Raw genomic sequence first — 25,720 nt, 5'->3', positions numbered from 1 at the left:
GAACTCGACCGAAACAAAGTATAGGTTTTCATTATGTGAATAACTTGGAAATCTTAGCTCAAACAGCTGCAAAACCTATTTGCCCAGCACGGAGACCTTGAGTTCTATAAGATAAAGCCATAAACATGTTTGTCTGAGTCTTCTATCAAAAGTTACAGCTATTTATATGAAGTTGTACAAAAACGCTTTCTTTCGCCAAGACAGTGCGTTTCTCACTGTTACATGCATTTGAATGGGGAACTCGACCGAAACAAAGTATAAGTTTTCATTATGTGAATAACTTGGAAATCTTAGCTCAAACAGCTGCAAAACCTGTTTTCCCAGCACGGAGACCTTGAGTTCTATAAGATAAAGCCATAAACATGTGTATCCGAGTCTTCTATCAAAAGTTACAGCTATTTATATGAAGTTGTACAAAAACGCTTTCTTTCGCCAAGACAGTGCGTTTCTCACTGTTACATGCATTTGAATGGGGAACTCGACCGAAACAAAGTATAGGTTTTCATTATGTGAATAACTTGGAAATCTTAGCTCAAACAGCTGCAAAACCTGTTTTCCCAGCACGGGAACCTTGAGTTTTATAAGATAAAGCCATAAACATGTTTGTCTGAGTCTTCTATCAAAAGTTACAGCTATTTATATGAAGTTGTACAAAATAGCTTTCTTTCGCCAAGACAGTGCGTTTCTCACTGTTACATGCATTTGAATGGGGAACTCGACCGAAACAAAGTATAGGTTTTCATTATGTGAATAACTTGGAAATCTTAGCTCAAACAGCTGCAAAACCTGTTTGCCCAGCACGGAGACCTTGAGTTCTATAAGATAAAGCCATAAACATGTTTGTCTGAGTCTTCTATCAAAAGTTACAGCTATTTATATGAAGTTGTACAAAAACGCTTTCTTTCGCCAAGACAGTGCGTTTCTCACTGTTACATGCATTTGAATGGGGAACTCGACCGAAACAAAGTATAGGTTTTCATTATGTGAATAACTTGGAAATCTTAGCTCAAACAGCTGCAAAACCTGTTTGCCCAGCACGGAGACCTTGAGTTCTATAAGATAAAGCCATAAACATGTGTATCCGAGTCTTCTATCAAAAGTTACAGCTATTTATATGAAGTTGTACAAAAACGCTTTCTTTCGCCAAGACAGTGCGTTTCTCACTGTTACATGCATTTGAATGGGGAACTCGACCGAAACAAAGTATAGGTTTTCATTATGTGAATAACTTGGAAATCTTAGCTCAAACAGCTGCAAAACCTGTTTGCCCAGCACGGAGACCTTGAGTTCTATAAGATAAAGCCATAAACATGTTTGTCTGAGTCTTCTATCAAAAGTTACAGCTTGTGATGCCTCAAAGGCATTTATTTCATTTATCTTTAATGTTTGCTTAAAGTAATTCTTTTGTATGTATTTAAGTTAAAAAGAACAGTAAAAAGACTTCAAAATGTTAAGAAGCTTTAAATTTGAAGGTTAGCTTGCTGGTGACCTCACTTCCTGGTGGGTGACCTGTATTACTTCATTTCCTGTTTAATTCCTCTTCCTGGTTGCTCTAAGAGGGAGAGGGACATGCGGTCTTGCTCTGAGGCTTATCCACAGCCATCCACTTGGGAACATTGTTCAGGCAACGTCGTAAGTGTATATATTTCATGGTGAAGGTGTTAAAAAGGCATAAATAGCGGTATTTGTTAAAAATTATATTTTATTTGTGATTCATGGAGGTTGATTTGTACATGTTAAAAAAGGGCAGTTTTGATGATCATTACTGTTGCTAAAGCTAACACGAAGGTGTAAGGTCACATTTTGAGTTATTTCATGATGCAATATTTATGTAAACGATCATTTTTTCTATTCTGTATTTCTTTTCAACTACAGTTTTCACCGCTTGTCAAATGAAGATTCTGAGTAAAAAGTCAACTCTACTCGGACTCGTGTATTCATTGACAGAGGTTTAGCTTGGTGTTTGATCGGAGTTGCTACACTCTGCAACAGAACACTACAGTGAAAAGACGGCACTCGATGGTCCTACGTGTTCATGATGGCAGCAAGCAACAAGTCATCGGTATCAAATACCAGGAGCAACGTGACATCAGCATCATCTGTAAGTGCGGCTCGCGCCAGAGCTAAAGCAGAAGCTGCTAAGGTACGAGCATCATATGCTAGCCAGGAGGCTAAATTAAAATTGGAAAAGGCTGCTAGAGAAGCAGAAAGGAAAACTAGAGAAGCTCAAAATCAGTTGGAAGCTGCTAGAATTGATACAGAGCTGGAAGTGCTAACATTAAATCGTGAAGCAGACGCAGCCATCGCTGAAGCACAGGTGTTAGAAGATGTAGCAGAAATGCATGGAAATGTAGAAAATATGAAATCTGAGTCAGAAGACAGGCTTAGATTGCAACGTACTAGTGAATATGTTTGCTCTCAAAATGATCAGAATCAGTCTACCTTCGCACCAGTATCTGTCCCACCTGTTAAATCTGTAGACCGTACAGAATCACAAGACAGTTTCAGAACATGGCATCCACCTGTAAGCTTAGCGGAATTCCAACATAGCAATAGCAAGCCCAAGCCTGAAGTGGATAATGGGACGCATCCACCCACAACAAACCTGTCTAAACTGACCAGAGCTGAATCGAAGACCGACGTCGAAAGAACAAACCCTCGCATGTATATAAGTGCTCAATCACAAACACCCCAGCATATGCTTCCAGTGAGCGTGCCACAACCTCCAGACCCTCTGGCACAATATTTGGCGCGACGTGATCTCGTTACGTCAGGACTGTACCAATTTGATGATAAGCCAGAGAATTTCCGTGCATGGCGGTCCTCATTCACTAACGCTGTGGCTGAGGTTCAACTTACAGAAACACAAGAATTAGACCTCATGACCAAATGGTTAGGAAAAGAGTCTGGACAGCAAATAAGATGCATACGCTCAGTGCATGTGAATAATGCTGGTTTGGCTCTGCGCAAGGCATGGGAGAGGCTGAATGACTGCTATGGTGCCCCTGAGATGATCGAGCAGTCACTGTTTCAGAGACTTGACAGTTTTCCAAAAATTGCAGCCAAAGATCACATCAGATTACGTGAACTTGGGGATTTGCTTATGGAGATACAAGGCGCAAAGGAGGATGGATACCTCACTGGGCTGTCATATCTAGACACCTCCAGAGGTATCGGACCCATTGTAGACAAGCTCCCATATGGGCTCCAGGATAAGTGGGTGTCATCTGGGTCGTGGTACAAAGAAGAGAATAACGGCTGCTTCCCTCCCTTTAGTTACTTTTGTAACTTTGTTTGTCATGAGGCAAAGAAGCGAAATGACCCCAGCTTTATTCGTCAAAGCAACGGCGCAAGCCCCACAAAACCAGAAAGATTACCTATGAAGAGCTTTAACACCAACAAGTCTATCGCGGTTCACAAAACAGATGTCTCTACAATCAACAACGACGCTAACAAGAACTGCCCATTGCACAATAAACCTCACCCACTTAAAAAATGCAGGACATTCAGAAACAAGTCCATCGATGACAGGAAGGCCTTTCTAAAACAGAAAGGAATATGCTTCAAGTGTTGTTCTTCAACTTCACATGTTGCCAAAGACTGCAAATCTTCCGTGAAATGCTTAGAGTGTGAAAGCATCTATCATGATGCAGCCATGCACCCTGGCCCACAACCTCAACTCGCCAAGGCTCCACCACCACCACAAGAGAATGGCGGGGAGGGAGAAGATGACTCTAACGTAACTGATGTTAGAACCAGCTGCACAGAGGTTTGTGGCCCCGGCCAGTGGGGTCGTTCTTGCTCTAAGATCTGCCTCGCAAAGGTCTACCCCAAACATTCAAAACACAAAGCCATTAAAGCTTATGTAATTCTGGACGACCAGAGCAATCGCTCTTTAGCCAGGCCAGAGTTCTTTGAGCTGTTTGGTGTGGAGAACGAACCACTCTTATACCATCTCAGAACATGCTCCGGTGTCATCGAAACGTATGGCAGAAAGGCAGAGGGATTCCAGATAGAGTCGTTGCACGGCAACGTGCTCATACCTCTTCCACCACTCCTTGAGTGCCCCGAAATCCCTAACAATCGAGCGGAAATCCCAACACCAGGTGCTGTTTTGCATCATCCTCATCTCCACCATATAGCCAAACACATCCCCGATCTAGACCCAGAAGCAGAGATACTCCTGCTGCTCGGGAGAGACGTGCTTAGAGCACACAAGGTCAGGCAACAAGTTAACGGGCCACACAACGCTCCCTTTGCACAACGTCTCGATCTAGGCTGGGTGGTGATAGGGGAGGTGTGCCTAGGTAATGTGCATAAGCCAACAGTGGACACATTCAAGACCCATGTGGTAGACAGCGGTCGCCATTCCATATTTCAGCCCTGTGCAAGTTTCATGCATGTCAAAGAAACACAGCCAAGCTTCAGCAGGTCTAACAAAACGCCTGAGAGGATGCTAGGACACACAGTGTTTAAACAATCTGAAGATGATAACAAACCTGCCCCATCAATAGAAGACATCCTTTTCCTAGAGATCATGGATACAAATGTCCACAGAGATGACACTGGTAGTTGGGTTGCTCCATTGCCATTCAAGGAGCCACGGCAACGTTTGCCAAATAATAAAGAGCATGCGGTTAAGAGGTTCGAATCCTTGCAACGCCAATTCAGGAAGAAACCCGAGATGCAGAAGCAATATGTGGCATTCATGGAGAAGGTCATTGCCAACGGTCACGCAGAGGTGGCACCGCCCTTGAAGGAAGATGAAGAGTGCTGGTTTCTTCCATCATTCGGGGTATACCACCCACAAAAGCCCAACCAAATCAGGGTGGTTTTTGATTCCAGCGCTCAGTACTGTGGGGTCTCCCTCAATGACGTGCTTCTGACTGGTCCCGACCTCAACAATTCTCTCTTGGGTGTCCTTCTACGCTTTCGAAGGGAGAGAGTAGCTATCCTCGCCGACATCCAACAAATGTTTCACTCCTTTTTGGTCCACGAAAGGCACCGTAACTTCCTCCGGTTTTTGTGGTATGAGGACAACGACCTCACCAAGGCGGTTATCGACTACCGCATGAGGGTTCATGTCTTTGGCAACTCACCATCTCCGGCTGTGGCCATCTATGGTATGCGAAGAGCCATTGCTGAAGGTGCCCAGAAGTACGGTGCTGACACAATTAAATTTGTGGAAAGGCACTTTTACGTGGATGATGGCTTGGTGTCTCTCCCATCTGAAGCAGAAGCAATCAACCTTCTCCAACAAACTCAGGCTTCACTTGCTGAATCAAACCTCCGCTTGCACAAGTTTGTGTCGAACAGTCCAGCAGTCACTGGAGCTTTCCCGCCAGAAGATTGTGTCCCGCTCATTAAGGATCTGGATTTGAGTGGGGAGACAGCACCCATGCAGCGCAGCCTGGGTTTGCTTTGGGAGATCAGAAAAGACACATTTACATTCTCTGCATCAACTACTATCAAACCTTTCACCCGACGTGGAGTCCTCTCCACCGTCAATAGTGTTTTTGATCCGATGGGTATGCTGGCACCTGTCACAATCCAGGGACGAGCTCTTCTTAGGGAACTTAGTTCAGAACTGACTGACTGGGATGCACCTCTCCCAGAAGACAAGCTGAAGAAATGGGAAACCTGGAGAGATTCTCTTCAAGTCCTAAAGGAGCTTCATGTGCCACGTGCATACACATCAACCTCGCTCACCAAAGCTGTGCGCACAGAGTTGTTTGTATTCTCAGATGCCTCAACTATGGCCATTGGGGCTATCGCTTACTTGAGAGCCATCCAGGAAGACGGAAAAGTGGAAGTAGGATTTGTTATGGGCAAAGCCAAATTAGCACCCCAGTCTGAACCAACAATCCCGAGGCTCGAACTCTGCGCTGCCGTCCTTGCAGTAGAAATGGCGGATCTCATCCGAGAGGAGCTGGATCTGAAATTGGATGCTGTGAGGTTCTACACGGACAGTAAGGTGGTGCTCGGGTACATTTGTAATACTACAAAACGCTTCTACACATATGTCCATAACAGAGTCCAACGTATCCGACAATCTACTAGACCAGAACAATGGCATTATGTGTGCACGGAAGCAAACCCTGCGGACCATGCATCTAGATCTCTGCCTGCATCCCATCTGGCACAGAGTTCTTGGTTCACCGGACCTTCATTCCTGCATCAGTTATCTGCAGAAACAACACAAACCAGTGAGACGTTTGAGCTCATCGACCCGGGAAATGACTCAGAGATTCGACCACAGGTACGCACCTACACTACTCATCTGAAGGAACCTGTACTTACCCCTGATCGCTTTCGCCGTTTCTCCACCTTTACCTCTCTACTGCGAGCTGTGGCTTTCCTTATCCATGTGGCAAGATCTCACAAACATTCAAACCAAAACAGCAGGTGTACAGGATGGCACAGATGCCGCTTACCTCGTACTGTGGATGAAATAGCTCAAGCGAAATATGTCATTCTGCAAGCAGCACAAAGGCCAGCCTTTGCCAAGGAACTGTCAGCCCTCCAAGCAAACAAAGTGGTGTCCACAAACAGCCCGTTAAATAAACTCAGTCCAACTTTGGAGAGTAGTCTCATCTGTGTTGGAGGCAGACTGAAACATTCTCAACTAACATGTGAAGAAAAGAACCCAGTAATCCTACCCAAGGACAGCTACGTTTCCTTACTGCTCGTACGACATCACCATGAGCAGGTGAGACATCAGGGTCGACATCTCACAGAAGGTGCAGTGAGGGCAGCTGGACTGTGGATTTTGGGTGGGAAGCGACTAATCAATTCAGTCCTACACAAATGCGTAATCTGCCGGAAGCTGCGTGGGAGACCGGAAGAACAACGTATGGCTGACTTACCGCCGGAACGTCTCAAGGTTTGCCCTCCCTTCACATACGTGGGGCTTGACGTCTTTGGACCTTGGTCTGTTGTAGCCAGACGCACTAGAGGAGGACAGGCAGAGAGCAAACGGTGGGCCATGATGTTTAGTTGTTTGAGTTCAAGGGCCGTCCACATTGAGCTGATTGAGTCTATGGACACATCTAGCTGTATAAATGCTCTCAGGCGGTTCTTCGCTCTCAGAGGCCCTGCAAAGGAACTTCAGTCTGATTGTGGGACCAACTTCATTGGAGCTAGCAAGGAGTTGGAGATGGGTAATACTGTACAGGGGTACCTCAGCAAGCAAGGATGTAGCTGGAACTTCAGACCTCCGCATGCTTCCCACATGGGAGGCTCATGGGAACGGATGATTGGTGTTGCCAGGAGAATCCTTGATTCAATGCTCTTGCAGCAAAAGAGTCGCCTGACCCATGAAGTGCTGTCAACACTAATGGCAGAAATTATAGCTATCATCAATGCACGTCCACTCCTACCTGTGTCTACAGACCCAAACCAACCTTTCATTCTTTCACCAGCCATGCTCCTCACACAGAAATCAGGAGTTCCATCCCCTCCAGGAGATTTCACAGACAAGGACCTCTTCACAAAACAATGGAGGCAAGTTCAAGCGCTCGAAAACCAGTTTTGGGCCCGTTGGAGCAAAGAATACTTACCATCCTTACAACAAAGACAAAAATGGACAGTGACACGCAGAAACCTTCAAGTTGGGGATCTGGTCCTCCTCAGGGACAAGCAGACCATCCGCAACTACTGGCCCATGGCCATAGTCACAGCAACCTTTCCTGGGAAGGATGGACATGTGAGAAAGGTTGAAGTAAAAACGACCGACCAAGGTGACACAAGAACCTTCCTTAGGCCAGTTGCAGAAGTAGTTCTTCTTCTGCCTAAGGACTGATTTAAGGACTGTTGTTTGGACTCATTCAAGTTCATAGTGGCCTCACACAGGCCAGGCGGGGAGTGTGATGCCTCAAAGGCATTTATTTCATTTATCTTTAATGTTTGCTTAAAGTAATTCTTTTGTATGTATTTAAGTTAAAAAGAACAGTAAAAAGACTTCAAAATGTTAAGAAGCTTTAAATTTGAAGGTTAGCTTGCTGGTGACCTCACTTCCTGGTGGGTGACCTGTATTACTTCATTTCCTGTTTAATTCCTCTTCCTGGTTGCTCTAAGAGGGAGAGGGACATGCGGTCTTGCTCTGAGGCTTATCCACAGCCATCCACTTGGGAACATTGTTCAGGCAACGTCGTAAGTGTATATATTTCATGGTGAAGGTGTTAAAAAGGCATAAATAGCGGTATTTGTTAAAAATTATATTTTATTTGTGATTCATGGAGGTTGATTTGTACATGTTAAAAAAGGGCAGTTTTGATGATCATTACTGTTGCTAAAGCTAACACGAAGGTGTAAGGTCACATTTTGAGTTATTTCATGATGCAATATTTATGTAAACGATCATTTTTTCTATTCTGTATTTCTTTTCAACTACAGTTTTCACCGCTTGTCAAATGAAGATTCTGAGTAAAAAGTCAACTCTACTCGGACTCGTGTATTCATTGACAGAGGTTTAGCTTGGTGTTTGATCGGAGTTGCTACACTCTGCAACAGAACACTACACAGCTATTTATATGAAGTTGTACAAAAACGCTTTCTTTCGCCAAGACAGTGCGTTTCTCACTGTTACATGCATTTAAATGGGGAACTCGACCGAAACAAAGTATAAGTTTTCATTATGTGAATAACTTGGAAATCTTAGCTCAAACAGCTGCAAAACCTGTTTGCCCAGCACGGAGACCTTGAGTTCTATAAGATAAAGCCATAAACATGTTTGTCTGAGTCTTCTATCAAAAGTTACAGCTATTTATATGAAGTTGTACAAAAACGCTTTCTTTCGCCAAGACAGTGCGTTTCTCACTGTTACATGCATTTGAATGGGGAACTCGACCGAAACAAAGTATTGGTTTTCATTATGTGAATAACTTGGAAATCTTAGCTCAAACAGCTGCAAAACCTGTTTGCCCAGCACGGAGACCTTGAGTTCTATAAGATAAAGCCATAAACATGTGTATCCGAGTCTTCTATCAAAAGTTACAGCTATTTCTATGAAGTTGTACAAAAACGCTTTCTTTCGCCAAGACAGTGCGTTTCTCACTGTTACATGCATTTGAATGGGGAACTCGACCGAAACAAAGTATAAGGTTTCATTATGTGAATAACTTGGAAATCTTAGCTCAAACAGCTGCAAAACCTGTTTTCCCAGCACGGAGACCTTGAGTTCTATAAGATAAAGCCATAAACATGTTTGTCTGAGTCTTCTATCAAAAGTTACAGCTATTTATATGAAGTTGTACAAAAACGCTTTCTTTCGCCAAGACAGTGCGTTTCTCACTGTTACATGCATTTGAATGGGGAACTCGACCGAAACAAAGTATAGGTTTTCATTATGTGAATAACTTGGAAATCTTAGCTCAAACAGCTGCAAAACCTGTTTTCCCAGCACGGAGACCTTGAGTTCTATAAGATAAAGCCATAAACATGTGTATCCGAGTCTTCTATCAAAAGTTACAGCTATTTCTATGAAGTTGTACAAAAACGCTTTCTTTCGCCAAGACAGTGCGTTTCTCACTGTTACATGCATTTGAATGGGGAACTCGACCGAAACAAAGTATAGGTTTTCATTATGTGAATAACTTGGAAATCTTAGCTCAAACAGCTGCAAAACCTGTTTGCCCAGCACGGAGACCTTGAGTTCTATAAGATAAAGCCATAAACATGTTGTCTGAGTCTTCTATCAAAAGTTACAGCTATTTATATGAAGTTGTACAAAAACGCTTTCTTTCGCCAAGACAGTGCGTTTCTCACTGTTACATGCATTTGAATGGGGAACTCGACCGAAACAAAGTATAGGTTTTCATTATGTGAATAACTTGGAAATCTTAGCTCAAACAGCTGCAAAACATGTTTGCCCAGCACGGAGACCTTGAGTTCTATAAGATAAAGCCATAAACATGTGTATCCGAGTCTTCTATCAAAAGTTGCAGCTATTTCTATGAAGTTGTACAAAAACGCTTTCTTTCGCCAAGACAGTGCGTTTCTCACTGTTACATGCATTTGAATGGGGAACTCGACCGAAACAAAGTATAGGTTTTCATTATGTGAATAACTTGGAAATCTTAGCTCAAACAGCTGCAAAAACCTGTTTGCCCAGCACGGGAACCTTGAGTTCTATAAGATAAAGCCATAAACATGTTTGTCCGAGTCTTCTATCAAAAGTTACAGCTATTTATATGAAGTTGTACAAAAACGCTTTCTTTCGCCAAGACAGTGCGTTTCTCACTGTTACATGCATTTAAATGGGGAACTCCACCGAAACAAAGTATAAGTTTTCATTATGTGAATAACTTGGAAATCTTAGCTCAAACAGCTGCAAAACCTGTTTTCCCAGCACGGAGACCTTGAGTTTTATAAGATAAAGCCATAAACATGTTTGTCTGAGTCTTCTATCAAAAGTTACAGCTATTTATATGAAGTTGTACAAAATAGCTTTCTTTCGCCAAGACAGTGCGTTTCTCACTGTTACATGCATTTGAATGGGGAACTCGACCGAAACAAAGTATAGGTTTTCATTATGTGAATAACTTGGAAATCTTAGCTCAAACAGCTGCAAAACCTGTTTGCCCAGCACGGGAACCTTGAGTTCTATAAGATAAAGCCATAAACATGTGTATCCGAGTCTTCTATCAAAAGTTACAGCTATTTCTATGAAGTTGTACAAAAACGCTTTCTTTCGCCAAGACAGTGCGTTTCTCACTGTTACATGCATTTGAATGGGGAACTCGACCGAAACAAAGTATAAGTTTTCATTATGTGAATAACTTGGAAATCTTAGCTCAAACAGCTGCAAAACCTATTTGCCCAGCACGGAGACCTTGAGTTCTATAATATAAGGCCATAAACATGTTTGTCTGAGTCTTCTATCAAAAGTTACAGCTATTTATATGAAGTTGTACAAAAACGCTTTCTTTCGCCAAGACAGTGCGTTTCTCACTGTTACATGCATTTGAATGGGGAACTCGACCGAAACAAAGTATAGGTTTTCATTATGTGAATAACTTGGAAATCTTAGCTCAAACAGCTGCAAAACCTGTTTGCCTGATGTTTATGATTGCGATTTTAATTCAGTTATTGTCATTATTGAGCCTGTTTTTGTAAGATGTTATAAGTGTGTAGTATGTGTGTGTCATAAATGTGTTTTAGGCGCCATAAATGATAGCATGAATATGTATTCCTTGCTAGCTTGGGAGCTGTGGTGGGTTGAGCTAATCCTCTTCCCCACTGTCTGTATTTGGTCGTAGGAGCTGGAGTGGGCAAATTATTTACTTGGAGGGCTTTCTTTCTTTTACCTTTTTTATCAGGTATGTCAGATTTCATGTTGTTTTTGTTTTATCTTATGTCAAATATGTTACGTGTAAATGCATATTTTATGTTTAATGTAAAAATAAATGCCACCCCTTTTTCTACAACTCCCCTGTGGGAGAGGAGCTGGAGTGGGCAAATTATTTACTTGGAGGTCTTTCTTTCTTTTACCTTTTTTATCAGACACAACGCAGAATCACACCGGTTACACTTGGTGCCGCTGACCCGTCACATCGCCAATCCGCGATCCACCCCTCCTCCTTCTGCTGCCGCTGTTTTCCCGCCTCCTCTCTGCAGCTGTTTGCCAGAATCCTGTGCCCTGCGCTTTGACTCACAGGTTTTTATATCGCATGTGTGATCGATGCCCCGTAATTTGGCTTGCAGGCATCTCTGTCACGTGTGAACGTAAAGGGCAAATACGTAGGTGATCATTTCTGTCACTGTTTCATATTGTTGCCTCAAATTATACAGGCACGGATTGTAATTTTTTTTCTCTATTGATATTGGCTTTTACAGCCTGTTTTAATTGAGAGGAGAAAACAACATTTTATTTTCTATGGTGTTTTGATTCTTTGATGTTTTTTTTCTTCTCCCCACATTTCATTGTTTTGTGAAGTTTTGCATAATTGTGTGTGGGGGTTAGGCTCGTTTTTTTTTGCTGTTGAACAGTGATATCTCACTTGGGCCAACATGTTAAGTGAGGAAACTGTGGATAGCGCTTTGCCTGATCTGTTCTCTGCGGGGAGTAATATGACCTTTGGTTTGGGGAGGGGTCATCAGATTGCTCCAAAGTTTTTTGGGAGGGGTAGGCCAGTAGTCCCGGGTATTGGTGCCCACACTGTAGACCAGCCAGTGATGCACTCACCATTAATGCCAGCAGCTAGCTCCACACCAGCTGCTTGCGAACGCCAAACACACACCCAGGCTGTCACTAGTGACATGTTGAGCAGCTTGATCACTGACTTAGCAAAGCAAATTGGGGAAAATATCACATCCTCTCTTAACTCTATGCACCAGCCAGCCCCCACCCAGCCACAGTCTCCCCAGAATGTGCCCTCGAGCTGCAATGACCAGTCCCAGCTGAAGGTTGTTGTTCAGTCAGACACCAAAGCTCCACCATACTTCAAGGGTGACAACACAGATCTATTTCCCATCGGTGAATGGGAGGACATGATGAGATGTTATCTGCACAGAATCAGCTGTGACACAGATGAAGAAATGTTTGCCATATTAATGTCTAGACTAACTGGCAAAGCCAGAGATGTGGTCAAGGTGTCACTTCGTTGCCGCCCTGAGTTGAATCGGAATGATCCTATTACTGCTGTGTTTGACATACTGAGGTCTAACTTCAGCGACTTGACATATTCCAGCCTGCCCATGAAAGATTTCTACAGTACTGTGCCACGTCCAGGTGAGAACGCCATGGATTACTGGATCCGGTTGAACAAGTCTATTGATGCTGCTGATGAGTGTCTCCGCAGGCGCGGCAAGATGGTAGAGGACCCGAGTAGTGAGGTTGTTTCGATGTTCATTAATCACTGTCCTGACCACAGTCTTACGTTGTCTTTTCAACTGAAGGCCCCTGAGGAGTGGACTGCAGCTGAGGTTCAGAGCCGTCTGGACAACTATGTGAGGAAAATGAGACAGTCTAGTGTTTTGTCTCATAATACAGCAAGTCTGTCCATCCCGCATCAGAGCCCTGTCGCTGTTAACAGCCAGCCCCACTCCAGCGGTGCTCAAGCAGTCCCAGTAACACATGAGCCAGCCTCGTATCCTATGCCCTCTGTTCCCTCTGCAGCCACATGTCAGCCTCTCTCTTCTGATGGCATAGTAAGTGTGCAGCAGCCCTCTGCTTGTCCTCCTTTGACTCTACATGTCATGCCCCCATCTTTGCCAGTTTCTGGCCCTCCTCCAGCTGAGCCAGGTGTTCAACAGATGGTAGCACTGTTTGACAAGGTTCTGTCCATGTGCACTGCATCACTAGCCACTGGTCCTAGGTGCCCACAACCCACAGGTCATTCCCATGGGCACCGCAATGCTCATCGTGCTTCGTGCAGAGTGTGTGGCTCACATGAACACACAACCCATGTGCATTGTAGGCTGTACAAGCTATGCCACAGCTGCTTTGACCCTGGACACATGAGGCGTGAATGCCCACAGTTGCACCAGAAACCAAGCGTTTCAGTCCCTCCTCCCACCGATGCTGCTTTAAACTAGCCAGCCCATGTAACGAGAGGGCATGGGCAGTGTTGATGAAACCCTCAGAAATGCAACAGACCCAGAAGCCATATATGTTAACTGCTGTAGTAGCCTCTCTGATGAGAAGACTGTTATTATGGGTTCACAAAGAGTTGGCAGGGCTAGTGAGTTGTTTTACACTCCAGTGTCGGTCAGTGGCCGGTGTTCCCTGACAAGCATGCTTGATTCAGGAAGTATGTCATGCACACTAAGTGAAGAGGCTGATAGCAAGCTAAGAGCCGCTGGTGTTGCTCTGATTCCGCAGCATATCCCTGAAAATGTGGTGCTGGTTGGTTGCGGTGGCCTTCTCACACAACCGAAATGCATCTATGATTTGGACATTGAAGTATATGGGACTAGGTTTCTTGTACCAACATTTGTGGTTCCTGGGCAAAAAGATGAGCTCATCGTGGGGAGCAATGTGATCCGGCCCATCATTCAGAAGATGAAGGCTGATACAAAGTACTGGGAGCTTATTAACTCCAATTACACTGGCACTGATTGTGAAGACTTCCTGCAGTTGCTGAGCTGTATCTCATGGTGGTCTGCTCCTGTGTTGCCAGATAAAGTAGGTACAGTCAGGTTGCGGAAGAGTGTCACTCTCCTGCCACAAAAAGAATATGTAGTTTGGGGAAAGCTGCCACCTTCTGCCCTCGTGTCTCCAGGAAGTACTGTCGTTGTGGAACCCACGTCAGCCCGTTCCATTCCAAAGAACATAATGGTGGGGCGCATTATAACACCCATGTGGGGAGATCGTTGGGTCCCTATGAAAGTCCTTAACCCAACAGAGAGCCCTGTGACACTTCGTCGCAATGCTAAGATTGCGGATGTCTTTCCTTGTATTGCTGTGGAGGACCTGCCCATCACTCAAGGTCTCTGCGAGACTCTGACTGACCAGCATACCAGTTTTCCCCCCTCATCAGACTCTGTGCCTGACTCTGCACAGCTACTCAAAGATGCTGGGTTGGCTGACATTGATATTGAGGGCTGTGAAGTGTCAGATGGGTGGAAGAGGAAATTGGTGGAGCTTGTGTTGACTTACCAAGATGTGTTCTCTAGAGACAAACTGGACTGTGGTGAGGTGAAAGACTTTGTCCATCGTATCCACCTCACTGACGACCGCCCTTTCAGGCTTCCCTATCGCAGAGTACCCCCAGCTCACTATCACAAGTTGCGAGAGGTGCTGTCAGACAGGGAGATGAAAGGCATCATCAGTAAGTCCACCAGCGAATACGCCTCGCCACTGGTAATGGTTTGGAAGAAGTCAGGTGACTTGAGGATATGCACTGACTTCCGCTGGCTCAATGCCAAAACCATTAAGGATGCTCACCCACTGCCCCATCAGGCTGACTGTCTTGCTGCCCTTGGTGGGAATGCTTTCTTCAGCACCATGGACCTCACATCTGGGTTCTACAACGTTCCCCTCCATGAGTCTGACAGACGGTACACTGCTTTCACTACACCTCTTGGCCTGTATGAGTACAACAGACTTCCCCAGGGTCTATGCAACAGCCCAGCATCTTTCATGCGGATGATGCTCAGCATCTTTGGTGATTTGAACTTTTCCAGCCTCCTGTGTTATCTTGATGACCTGCTGGTGTTTGCGCCTTCAGAAGAGGAGGCCCTAAGACGTCTTGAGATTGTTTTCTCTCGCCTGAGGACCAGCAATCTGAAGCTGGCGCAGAAAAAATGTCACTTTCTCAGACGCTCTGTGAGGTTTTTGGGTCATGTCGTGGATGCTGGTGGTGTCTCGGTTGATCAGGATAAAGTGAGGGTTATCGCCAATTTTCAGAAGACTGACCTTATGGATGGTGACGGTTGCACCCCTTCTCAGAGGAAAGTGAGATCCTTCCTTGGCATGGTGATGTTTTACCAGCATTTTATTCCAGGGTGCTCTCGTATTGCGAAGCCACTCTTTGCTCTAACTGCCGGTCAGAAGAGGACTAAAGGCTGCCATGGGAGTCGGAAACCTGGAACTTTTCGCAAGCTCACCCCTCAAGATTGGACTCCTGCTTGTGAGAAAGCATTTGAGGGACTCAAAGGTGCACTCCTCAGCTGTGCGGTGCTGGCACATCCTGATTTTGAGAGGCCATTCATCCTTTCAACTGACGCTTCCATGGATGGGCTGGGTGCTGTCTTATCCCAGGTGCCAGCTGGTGAGGAGAGAGCAAGACCTATAGCCTTTGCTAGTAAGTCTCTCAGCCGCAGTCAGGCCAAATACCCAGCACACCGGCTCGAATTTTTGGCTCTGAAGTGGGCTGTGTGCGATAAGTTCAGCCACTGGCTCAAGGGTCATCGGTTCACTGTCTGGACTGATAACAATCCTCTCACATACATTCTGACTAAGCCAAAGCTGGATGCCTGTGAACAGCGTTGGGTCTCTAAGCTTGCACCATACTGCTTTGAGATCAAATATGTTCCTGGAAAGCTGAACATTGTGGCAGACACCCTGAGCAGGGAACCGTTTGTGAGGCCGTTGGCCCAGCGGCTCCTGTCTGAGCCCTACTTTGAGCTGCTAGAGCAAGTCAGTGGTGTGAAAGATGCCAGTGTCCAAGATGCCTTCCGTTTGACCTGTCAACCTCAATCGATACGCAGTGCTCCACCCTCTGCTGTGCTTGATGTGTCTCTGTCAACTGATGACGTGTCTTCTCTCATGTCTTCGCTCTGTGAGTGGGAGTCTGCTTCTCGCCAGCGTGCAACATCCCTCGCTGGTCACCTAACCTCCATCAGTCCACCTGACTGTGATGTTACTCATGCGCTGTCCCGTGCTGATCTCCTGTCTCATCAAACAGGGGATCCTGTGATCTCCAGAGTAGCCCGCTATGTTGAGCGTAAGCGCAGACCCTCCAGACGTGAGCGCTGTCATGAGAACCAACATACGTTGCGGCTCCTGAAACAATGGGATAAGCTCACATTCCTCAATGGTGTCCTCTACAGAGTCGTGAGGGACCCACTGACCAAACACAAGAGATTCCAGTTTGTGGTACCTGACTCCCTAAAACAAGTGGTGCTGTCTGGCATACAGGACAATGCTGGTCATCAAGGTCAACCTCGCACACTCTCCTTGGCTCGTCAGCATTTTTTCTGGTATGATATGGAGAAGGATGTGCGCGGTCATGTGAGAAATTGCCGCAGGTGTGTTCTCAGCAAGACCCCAGAGCCAGCAGCTAGGGCCCCGTTGGAAAGCATTAAGACCTGTGCTCCACTGGAACTTGTGTGCATTGACTTCTGGTCAGCTGAGGACAGCAACAACAAGTCTGTGGATGTCCTTGTGATTACTGACCACTTCACAAAATTAGCACATGCATTCCAATGCCAGGATCAGACAGCTAAGAGAGTCGCTAAAAAGCTCTGGGATGGATTCTTCTGTGTGTATGGCTTCCCTCAGCGCATTCACTCTGACCAGGGAGCTAGTTTTGAGAGTGAGCTGCTTGCAGAGCTTCTGGTTTTGGGTGGCGTTGCCAAATCCCACACTTCACCATACCACCCCATGGGTAATGGTACCACAGAGAGATTTAATCGCACCCTTGGAAACATGTTACGGTCCCTCCCCCCCAGATGTAAGCAGAAATGGCCGCAGATGATACAGTCCATGACGTTTGTGTATAACTGTACGGCACACGAGACCACCGGCTTTGCGCCATTCTACCTGATGTTTGGGAGGGTGCCAAGGTTGCCAGTTGACCTCATGTTTCGGGATGTCCTTCATGATGACACCATTTGTGACTATGATACCTATGTCAAGTCACTGATGGATGACCTGCGCTCTGCCATGCTCCGAGCCCAGGAACACAGCACAATGGAGCAGAGACACCAGTCTGACCAGTACAACAGAAAAGTGAAGGGTCTGCCTCTTTCACTAGGGGACCAGGTGTTGTTGGCAAACAAGGGAGTCAGAGGAAAAAGGAAGCTCTCTGACAAATGGGAACCTGTTGTGTACACGGTAGTTGACTTGGATCCTGCTCTTCACATCTGCCGTATCAGAGACAAAGAAGGTCATGAGCGTGTGGTGCATCGCAACCTGCTCCTTCAAGTTAACTTTTTGCCCTTGGACACAACACTGAATGACGATGCTGCACATCCTGCTGTGAGCGTTGTCAGTGGCCCCGCTGAGTCTGACCTGGATGGGTCTGTGACATCTTTTGGGGTCACAGGAGCTGTACCTCCTGCCACCTGGACTGTGGATTCCGTCTCCAGCATTGGCGAGTGTGATGACCGCACACTATCATGGATCCATCAGCAATCTGCCGCTGACCCGGTCGAAGATGGCGTTCATGGGACCCCTCCCATAATGGGTGTTTCTGATCTTGGTGGGCTGGCTGGTGATGGAGCCTCCCCAGGCTCCCCTGCTGCTTTCCCGTCCCACACTTTTCATTCTCTTGAACCCAAAAATGTGGACGTGGATCAAGGACTTACCACACGTTTTGGTAGAATCATTAAACCAGTTCGTCGCTTGATTGAATCAATGGCTCAACTTGAAACACTCCTTGGTGTTGAACCTGTTCAAGCAGCGGTTATTGATGTGTGAATTTGCTTATTTCTGTATGTTTTTCATTGCTATTGTTTTTGGAAAAGAATAATACAGGCACAGAGTTCATTGTATTTTGTCAGTCTGTGCAGTCTGATAGTGACGCCCATAGATATTATGGCCTGTTTTGTGTGGTGTAAATGGCACCTCATTTTGTCTATAGAAAGTCCTGGGATCTTGCTAGGTGCCGAGCAGGTCTCAGGTCTCTTATCCTCCTTGGAGGAAGCTATGTTGCTGATCTAATTCATTGTATATGCGATGTGAATTTGTTTGAGGCCACTGTATCTGTTATTGTGGGTTTATATATTTTTTTGGTGTACCCTTTAGGATTTTGTGTAATTCTTGGGGGGTGAATGTAACAGAGTCATAAATAACATTGTTATAATTACACAAAATGTGTTCTAAACCCCCAAACTTCTCCTTTTATACCTGACTTTTAGGACCTCCAAGCCTGTAGTTGTGTTCATTATCAGTTAGAGCCCCTCCTCATTCTTTTCTTCTTCTTTGGTGCAATACTATAAATACAGTGTACCCCTTTTGCCTCTCCCCTTTTTCTACAATTCCCCTGTGGGAGAGGTGGGTGTCATTTCTTTCCAGCACCTTAAAGCACACATAATTCATATTTAACCACCCTGATGTTTATGATTGCGATTTTAATTCAGTTATTGTCATTATTGAGCCTGTTTTTGTAAGATGTTATAAGTGTGTAGTATGTGTGTGTCATAAATGTGTTTTAGGCGCCATAAATGATAGCATGAATATGTATTCCTTGCTAGCTTGGGAGCTGTGGTGGGTTGAGCCAATCCTCTTCCCCACTGTCTGTATTTGGTCGTGTAGAATAAGGAGGGGATGTTTTTCTCATTATCATTTAATATTTTAATATGCCATTATTAGTTCATTAGAAGTATATAACCAGCTTTGCATTAAGCATGAATTGAAGTTTTTGATCTTACATTATTCTTTGCATTACAGTGATGGTGATAACTTTAGTTTGATCTTTTTTACAGGTACCAGAATAATAACATGATTTTCCATTGCAGATGTAACCATGATCATTCCATACACATTGCAGTTTGTTGCTCATTCTAGAGTTGTGCTCAAGGTAATTAAAGGTTAAAAGCTACAGCCAGCGCGAGTCTGGCTGATCTATGGAGGGCAAAGGCTTTGAGCTTGGAAGGCCGCACGCGCTTACACAGCACTTATAAGATGTTATTCTTGGTGATTTTGTGCTTAGTCATGTTTTAATATGTTTTAAGTAGAAGTAGCTGATCCAGCAATATTCATTTAATATTTAGTATTTTAGTATTTATTTATTTATTGTCATTGTCAAGAACAATGAAATTGCGTTTGGGGCTTCCATACAACCCAAAAAAAAAAAAAAAAAAGAAAAAAAAAAAGAAGAAAATAATAAATACCCCTTAAAACCCAAGTGTACATATTTAACCCAGTGTGACTCCAATGCAATAAGACAATCCTTAGCAATAATGTTCGTAGAAATTCAGACAAAGACCTGAGAAACATGACAAAATACAACAATGCAACCCATTCAATATTATTGTACTGTGAGATATGATATCAGATATGATAGTTATCTATTTAAGAAAGGGGGGGGGGGGGGGGGGAAGAGAATAAAGATATGATGCACCAATGCAGACCAGTTCATTGCTATTAAGAAGTTGGATATGGTTATTGTCCGTGAGAGGGGGGCAGAGAGTTCAGGAGCCTCACAGCCTGTGGATACAGGCTGTTGGCCAGTCTGGATGTTCTGGCCTGTATAGACCTGTACCTTCTCCCTGAGGGCAGCAGATGGAAAAGGTGGCGCGCAGGGTGATGTTGGTCCCGCAGGATACTGTGCATATATTATATACTTGATTTAGAGCAATACACACTGATGGTCTTAATAAATGAAAGAGTCCTTGTAGCTGCCATGTTGTGTCTTAGCAGGGTACAGACGGTTCCAGGAGACGGGGGCAGTTAGCATCTGCCCTCGGGAAGGAGACAATGTTATTCTTTGTGTTAAATAAAATTGTCAACATTGATTGTATTACACCTGTCACTACGCATGAGGGGGCGTTCTAATACCCTGATTTCATAAAACTATGGTGATGTGTTTTTTGAGATGAGATCTGAGACTGTCTGCATACAGTGTCCATCTCCCACGTGTGTGATCATTAAATCATCGTTTGACTCAACCCGACCGGACCAGTGTTGTTATTGTGGGTTTTTCCTCTGGTATCCATCTCCAATATTTTTGAACCATAACATTTTGGGGGCTCGTCCTGTGGTATTGGGGTGGACGTGCGAGGTGTGGACGGTCTGAGGTTGTCGAGCGGACAGGCACGGACCAGGGATCTGATGTGAGTGAGCTCCGCGGGTGCTTCTAAAGGTAAGGCACTGCCTGTTGAGTTGATTCCCAAATTGTGCCAAATTGGGCTGCATTAAATTAAAAGTTTGCTCACTGACGTTGCTGGTGAGTGTCTGTTTTGATTTTGATGAGAATCACCGGGTGTTATGCAGTTAAAGTTGTTTAAGAGTATTTAATGAAGTTGAAGAAATATGAAAGTAATAATGTTGGGTTTGAGTCCCTGGATATTGAGCTGAAGGCTCAGGTAGTTTGGTAGGGAAATTAGGACAGAAACTGTTCTGGAGGTAACAGATACTGTTTAATAGTTTTACAAATTAGGTCAGAAACTGTTCTGGAGGTAACAGATACTGTTTAATTGATATGTTAAAATTTGTCAAAATTGTTTAGGTGAAAATTGTTATAGGACGGCACTGGAAGATGCTAAGAAGCACATAGCCCGGAGGTTACGCTCCCTCCTGGCCGTGGACGCGCGGTCTTGACCTGTCGGCGAACAGGGTTAGTTCAGTTTGGTTTAACTGTGGGGTACAGGGCATCCTGAAATAAGCTAGGAGTTAGAATCTCCTCACCGTTTAAATGGTGTGATGTGCTTTTTTGGACACAGTTAAATTGAGTTAGGGATTTTAGAAATCAGGCCATAGGCTGTTCTGGAGGAAACAGATACTGGTTAATTGATTACAAAAAAGTGAAGCTTTCTTCGGTTGGACCCGTTAATTTAAATTTGTCGAAATTTGTTAGGTGCTGAATCTGTCAGGCCTGTCAGTGGTTGTAAATATAAGACGTCTTTGTGATATAAAATAGAGTTTTGTCTGAGCTTTGTGTGACCCTGTGGGTGATGAGAGCGCAGCTGCAGTGCTGAGAGCTATTTTTAGACGGTGTGAACATGCAAATGAGCGTGTGGCTGGGAGGAGAACGGAGCTTTTCACTTCCTGCCCAGAGTGTGTGTGAGCCTTAGAAGCAGAAGGCCTTTTATTGCTGAAAGCCTGTAAAGAAGCTGCTGGTTTTGATGTTATAACAATATAAATGGCTTTTGATTTATTGTTGTGAATATGTGCTTTATGAACTCACTTGTTTGTTGATTTATGTAATGTAAAAAGCATTTAAGACTGAGTAACTTCAGTTTTTGAGGAGCATAAAAGAGTGTTCCTAGATCAGAGTAAGCTGCTGTAAGTCAATTGAAAACAATTTAATTAAATCTTAAATATTTTATACTGATAACACAACTGATTTTAAGCCATACCTTTAAATAAGTAAAGTTCATGAAGTTTTCTGAGCTGCCATGACACAGAGAAAGTGGAGTGTTTCACCCTGAAAGGATGAAATGATGCTCTGCCTTTGTTGTCAAGTTCAAACATAGGCCTTAAATAAATATGAGCCACTAATAAGCGTGACATAATTAATAATTTCAAACAATAAAGCACATTGGGTGAGTGACCCAGATAACAATAATTTATGAGCACGCAATAAAGTGGACCTGTTAGAACCCCTTTGACATTTGTCCCTTCAACAATAAATGATTATATTGTGTCCCATGCACTAAACAGTCCCATTTAATACTGTTAAATCGTTGTTTAAATAGAATAAGCAGACATGCCTGTGCTCTATTTTGCAACCTGTAACATACAAATTGCAGAGGAAGAGGGTCGACTGGAGGTGACCTGTAAATGTCACATAGTGACTGAGGAAGGTGTTTCACCTTATGAGATGACAGTGTGGTCCGAGATTGAGCTGCATGAGCTAAATGCCTATATACAACGTTGCCTATTTCTATTTCAAGGCTTAAAGGAGATGACTGAGCATGAAAATGATCCAAATTGGGAGCCCACAGAGGCCGCCCACTTTGCTCAGGCTATGGTAGAGTCGGTACTAGACGGTTTTGATTTTGATATGCTTGCTTGGGAAATAATGTAATTATCTGTGGAGATGTCTCCAAGCGATTAGTAGATTTAAAGGAGACAAATGTGTGCTTGAGAGTGCGTGGTTGAAATTGTGTGTGTGGGTGTGCGTTTGAAAGGCTTTGAAACATAGGTTTGATTTGAATAAAGCTAATCACAGTACTATGGTTTGGCATTGAAGTAGAGCGAGCTATACAGCTAATTATTGAGGAGTTTGGATTTAATTGGTCCATTGCTCCCTCGCTCGGTAAACAACACGGTGAATTTGTTAGTTTGTGAGCAAACATGATATTGCTTTGGAGCAATTTTCTGTGAAAATTTAAGGCTGTGTGAATGCATTCGAGCTGTGTTATTGTTTTGTGCCCCAAAGTTAACATGCAGTGTGTATGAGTTTATAACATTTATGTTACAGAGTGAAAAGTAGTTATTAAAAGTGAATATTGAAAGAGGCTTGGTTAAGTCTTGACACACTGCGTTGGCTGTGTGTCTTACCAAGCAGATCACAAGGAGACAGTGACCCTGGGAGGAGCGAAAGTAATTCTGAAAGCTAACAGGCAGACATTGCGGAGTGATCCAGAAGGAGGAGCCGTATAACATCACAAAAAAGGGAGGTAAGCTTGTGTTCTAGGATAATGGCTGACGGCCCGAACACGACACCTACTGGGCAAAGAGGCTATAAGCCTCTAAAGGAGCAGCAGCAACAGTTAAAAAGAGCTATTCGCTTAGCTTCCCCTGGATCATCAAAGTTAGCTGAGAAGGAATGCAAAGCAATGGAAGCTGAGCTAAACAAGCTTATTGCTTCCCAACAGAGAGGGCTGGATGACAAAATAGCCCTAAGTCTTGTGCTCAAAATAGAAGGAGAGAGATGTGAGCAGCAATTGGAACAACTGCAAACCGAGGCAAAGAAACGTTCAATTAACTGGAAAATTAAACAACAAATCAAGAAACTACAGCAAACACATGCAAAGTGTTGCAAGTGGATGTTCTTGTGGAATGGAGCATCTTCCTGGATGGAGGAGGATGACACAGCTGAAACAGAAGATATGGAAAGCATAATGGAGGCTTTGAAACAACTGAAAGACCAAAATAAGAAGCTGGAAAACCAAATGAAGAACTGGATTCCAAAACCAGGAGATGCTAACAAGTATCACACAGCAGAGATTCTTCCTTGGGCCACATTAACATCTAATGCCGTAGGACGACAATATGTCATGCCTGTAATGACCCTCAGAGGAGGACAAGTTCAAGGCCCAGATGGACAGACTGCAGTGGTTGTGGGAGGAGTAGCTGATGTTGAATACACCAGAGCACCACGGGTGTTTCATAATGAAGGGCCTATGACAGTTAAATGTCAGTCCCTGAATGGGGAAGGGAAAGAGATAACATCAGCCGCAGAGGAAGGCTTGCCTTTGCCTTCTTGTTCACATGAGAGAGAAGACAGGCCAAAAGCCGAAGCATCAAGAGAGAGCCTGCCAGACCAGACTGGAGAAGTGGATTGGACCCCAACAAACGAGGAAATGATTTCACCGGTGGAAAGGATGGCACAACCGGCTTTCATCGGGCTGCCAACACCAGCAAGAGAAGAGCAGGCCCAAACCAGGTCAAAACACTCCAAAGCAATGGCCAAGTCAGACACATGGGTAGGAGAAGTATTCGGACGAATGCTTGAAGCCCCGCAAGGGCTATTGGAAGTATTAAATACACTGAGGACCGTAAAGGACAAAATGACCAAAAGCATGGCAGAAGAGGAGAGCGACAATGACTCATCTACCACAGAGGAGGAAGAAGATGATGAAGATAACGACAGAGGAGGAGTCGCGTCAGAACCAAGTATAGCCAGGAATCTTAGGTCAAGACAGGTGAAAAAAGAGCAGGGACAGAGGAGGCCTATTTTTAAGAGTTCAAAAGGCAAGGGGAAATTGGGACAGTGTAAAACTGTGACCAAAGCAGAAAAAGCTGCGGGCACTCATTATAATTTGCCTTTAGTGGCTGGTGCAAAAAATGAACCAGTGTACCGCGCATACAAAGTAAGAGATTTGGAGGCATTGGTTAAACAGCTTCCACCTATAACTGGGGGCGGAGCAAGGTGGTTGCGTGAATTAGGCAGACTAACAAAAGGAGAGGAGCTTGCGATTGGCGATTTTCGCGCCATTTCTGCGCGGTGTATGCTCGGTGGTGGGCTAGCAGATGTAGAGGCTATAGCTCGCACAACTCGCCATGCAAATGATTTGCCTTATCATGAAGTGCAATGTGCCTTGTCTGACGCAGTCCGTGAAAAGTACCCAACCCCTAATACAGGAGCCATACCTAAAATAATTTGGGACCCCCAAAACACACCTAGAGAGTTTTTAGAAAAAGCCAGAGATCAGTGGTTGTTAGAAACAGGTACCCATCCGGGTAGAGAAGGTGAGCATCGGGCGTGGTTTCGCTCAGCGGTGCTGGCAGGGCTGCCAAACCAGGTCACAGAAGATCTACAGAAAAACCCAGATTTTGCCGTAGCAGATTCGGTGCAGTGGGAAAGACACGTCTCACATCGTTTGCAGCTGGAGCAGGACAGGGCGAACAAGCAGAAAAAAGAGTTGGAGGAGGCACAAGCGTCTCTACTCAAACTACAGTTGGTGGAGGCCAGAAACAAAGCCAGCGAAAAGAAAAAAGAGGAAAAAGAAAAAACAGAAAAAATTATGATAGTTGCGACCCAGCCTGGTCCTGGGCCTGAATGGCCAGATAGTGGCCCGGGTCCCTGCACTAATGACGGATGGCCCGCCAATGCACCAAGGCAGAACCAACCCACAGGGAATTGGGGAACCGGTGGATCGTACAGAGGGCGTGGTGGCTCAGCGGGGGGAGTACAAAGAGCTCGTAACACGGGGAATCTCAGCGGTGTGCCTTGGAATGTCTGTTGGAGGTGTGGAGCAGAGGGTCATTGGAGCAAATATTGCCCAGAACGTCGTCAGAACAATCAAAGAAGAGGCTACCAATCCCAGGCACGTGGAGCTCCGAGAGCAAGAGATGGCTCTAGGGGAGCATATCAGGCCCCAAACCCGAGTGCAGCACCAGCCGCGCAGTATCCAGTGGCTGACTGGAGGGAGGACCAGTACTGAAGGGACCCGGAGGGACCAAACAGTATGGTGATGGCAGATCCCATGCTGTTAATGACTGTAGAAGGGACAGAATTGCCCTTCTTAGTAGACACTGGAGCAACATATTCAACCTTGAGAGCAGCACCAGACAGTGCAACGTTGTCCTGCCACACAGTGAACGTGGTGGGTTTTTCCGGGATCCCGACAACTCTGCCAGTGACTGACCCAGCTTTGACAAAGCTGGGCAAGCAGACTTTGAAACACAACTATGTGGTGTCATCGCAAGCGCCAGTAAATC

General features: G+C 44.8%; 2 protein-coding genes across 3 annotated transcripts; both read left to right on the top strand.

The window, feature by feature from the left end:
• The first annotated feature begins 1,355 nt into the window (after window positions 1-1,355).
• On the top strand, window positions 1,356-8,514 carry LOC309719851 (uncharacterized protein). Of its 2 annotated transcripts, XR_014280339.1 has the most exons (3): window positions 1,356-1,632; window positions 1,876-8,151; window positions 8,395-8,514. XR_014280339.1 is itself a non-coding variant. In XM_082556230.1 (2 exons), the coding sequence occupies exon 2, from the start codon at window positions 2,036-2,038 to the stop codon at window positions 7,799-7,801; it is 5,766 nt and encodes a 1,921-aa protein (XP_082412356.1). In that variant the 5' UTR covers window positions 1,356-1,632; window positions 1,876-2,035; the 3' UTR covers window positions 7,802-8,388. The 2 variants fall into 2 exon arrangements, 1 of the variants encoding a protein (XP_082412356.1); XM_082556230.1 differs by lacking the exon at window positions 8,395-8,514 and having other exon boundaries at window positions 1,876-8,388.
• Window positions 8,515-11,060: 2,546 nt separating this feature from the next.
• On the top strand, window positions 11,061-14,096 carry LOC309720695 (uncharacterized protein). Its single transcript, XM_082557832.1, has 2 exons — window positions 11,061-12,813; window positions 12,898-14,096. Exons 1-2 carry the CDS (start codon window positions 12,010-12,012, stop codon window positions 13,534-13,536), a joined length of 1,443 nt encoding a protein of 480 aa, XP_082413958.1. The 5' UTR covers window positions 11,061-12,009; the 3' UTR covers window positions 13,537-14,096.
• The last annotated feature ends 11,624 nt before the right edge of the window (window positions 14,097-25,720 follow it).

The sequence above is a fragment of the Aulonocara stuartgranti genome, assembly GCF_965226115.1.
Source record: "Aulonocara stuartgranti genome assembly, chromosome: 13".
NCBI classification, from domain to species: Eukaryota; Metazoa; Chordata; class Actinopteri; order Cichliformes; family Cichlidae; genus Aulonocara; species Aulonocara stuartgranti.
This window is presented reverse-complemented; position numbering and strand designations above follow the sequence as displayed.

What these genes read in the sequence shown, in the direction of transcription:
- LOC309719851 (XM_082556230.1), top strand. Translation starts at nt 2,036, where the DNA reads ATGATGGCAGCAAGCAACAAGTCATCGGTATCAAATACCAGGAGCAAC.
- LOC309720695 (XM_082557832.1), top strand. Translation starts at nt 12,010, where the DNA reads ATGTTAAGTGAGGAAACTGTGGATAGCGCTTTGCCTGATCTGTTCTCT. An exon ending in TCCGCAGGCGCGGCAAGATG is followed by an intron (nt 12,814 to 12,897) that starts GTAGAGGACCCG and finishes TTTCAACTGAAG; the next exon opens with GCCCCTGAGGAGTGGACTGC.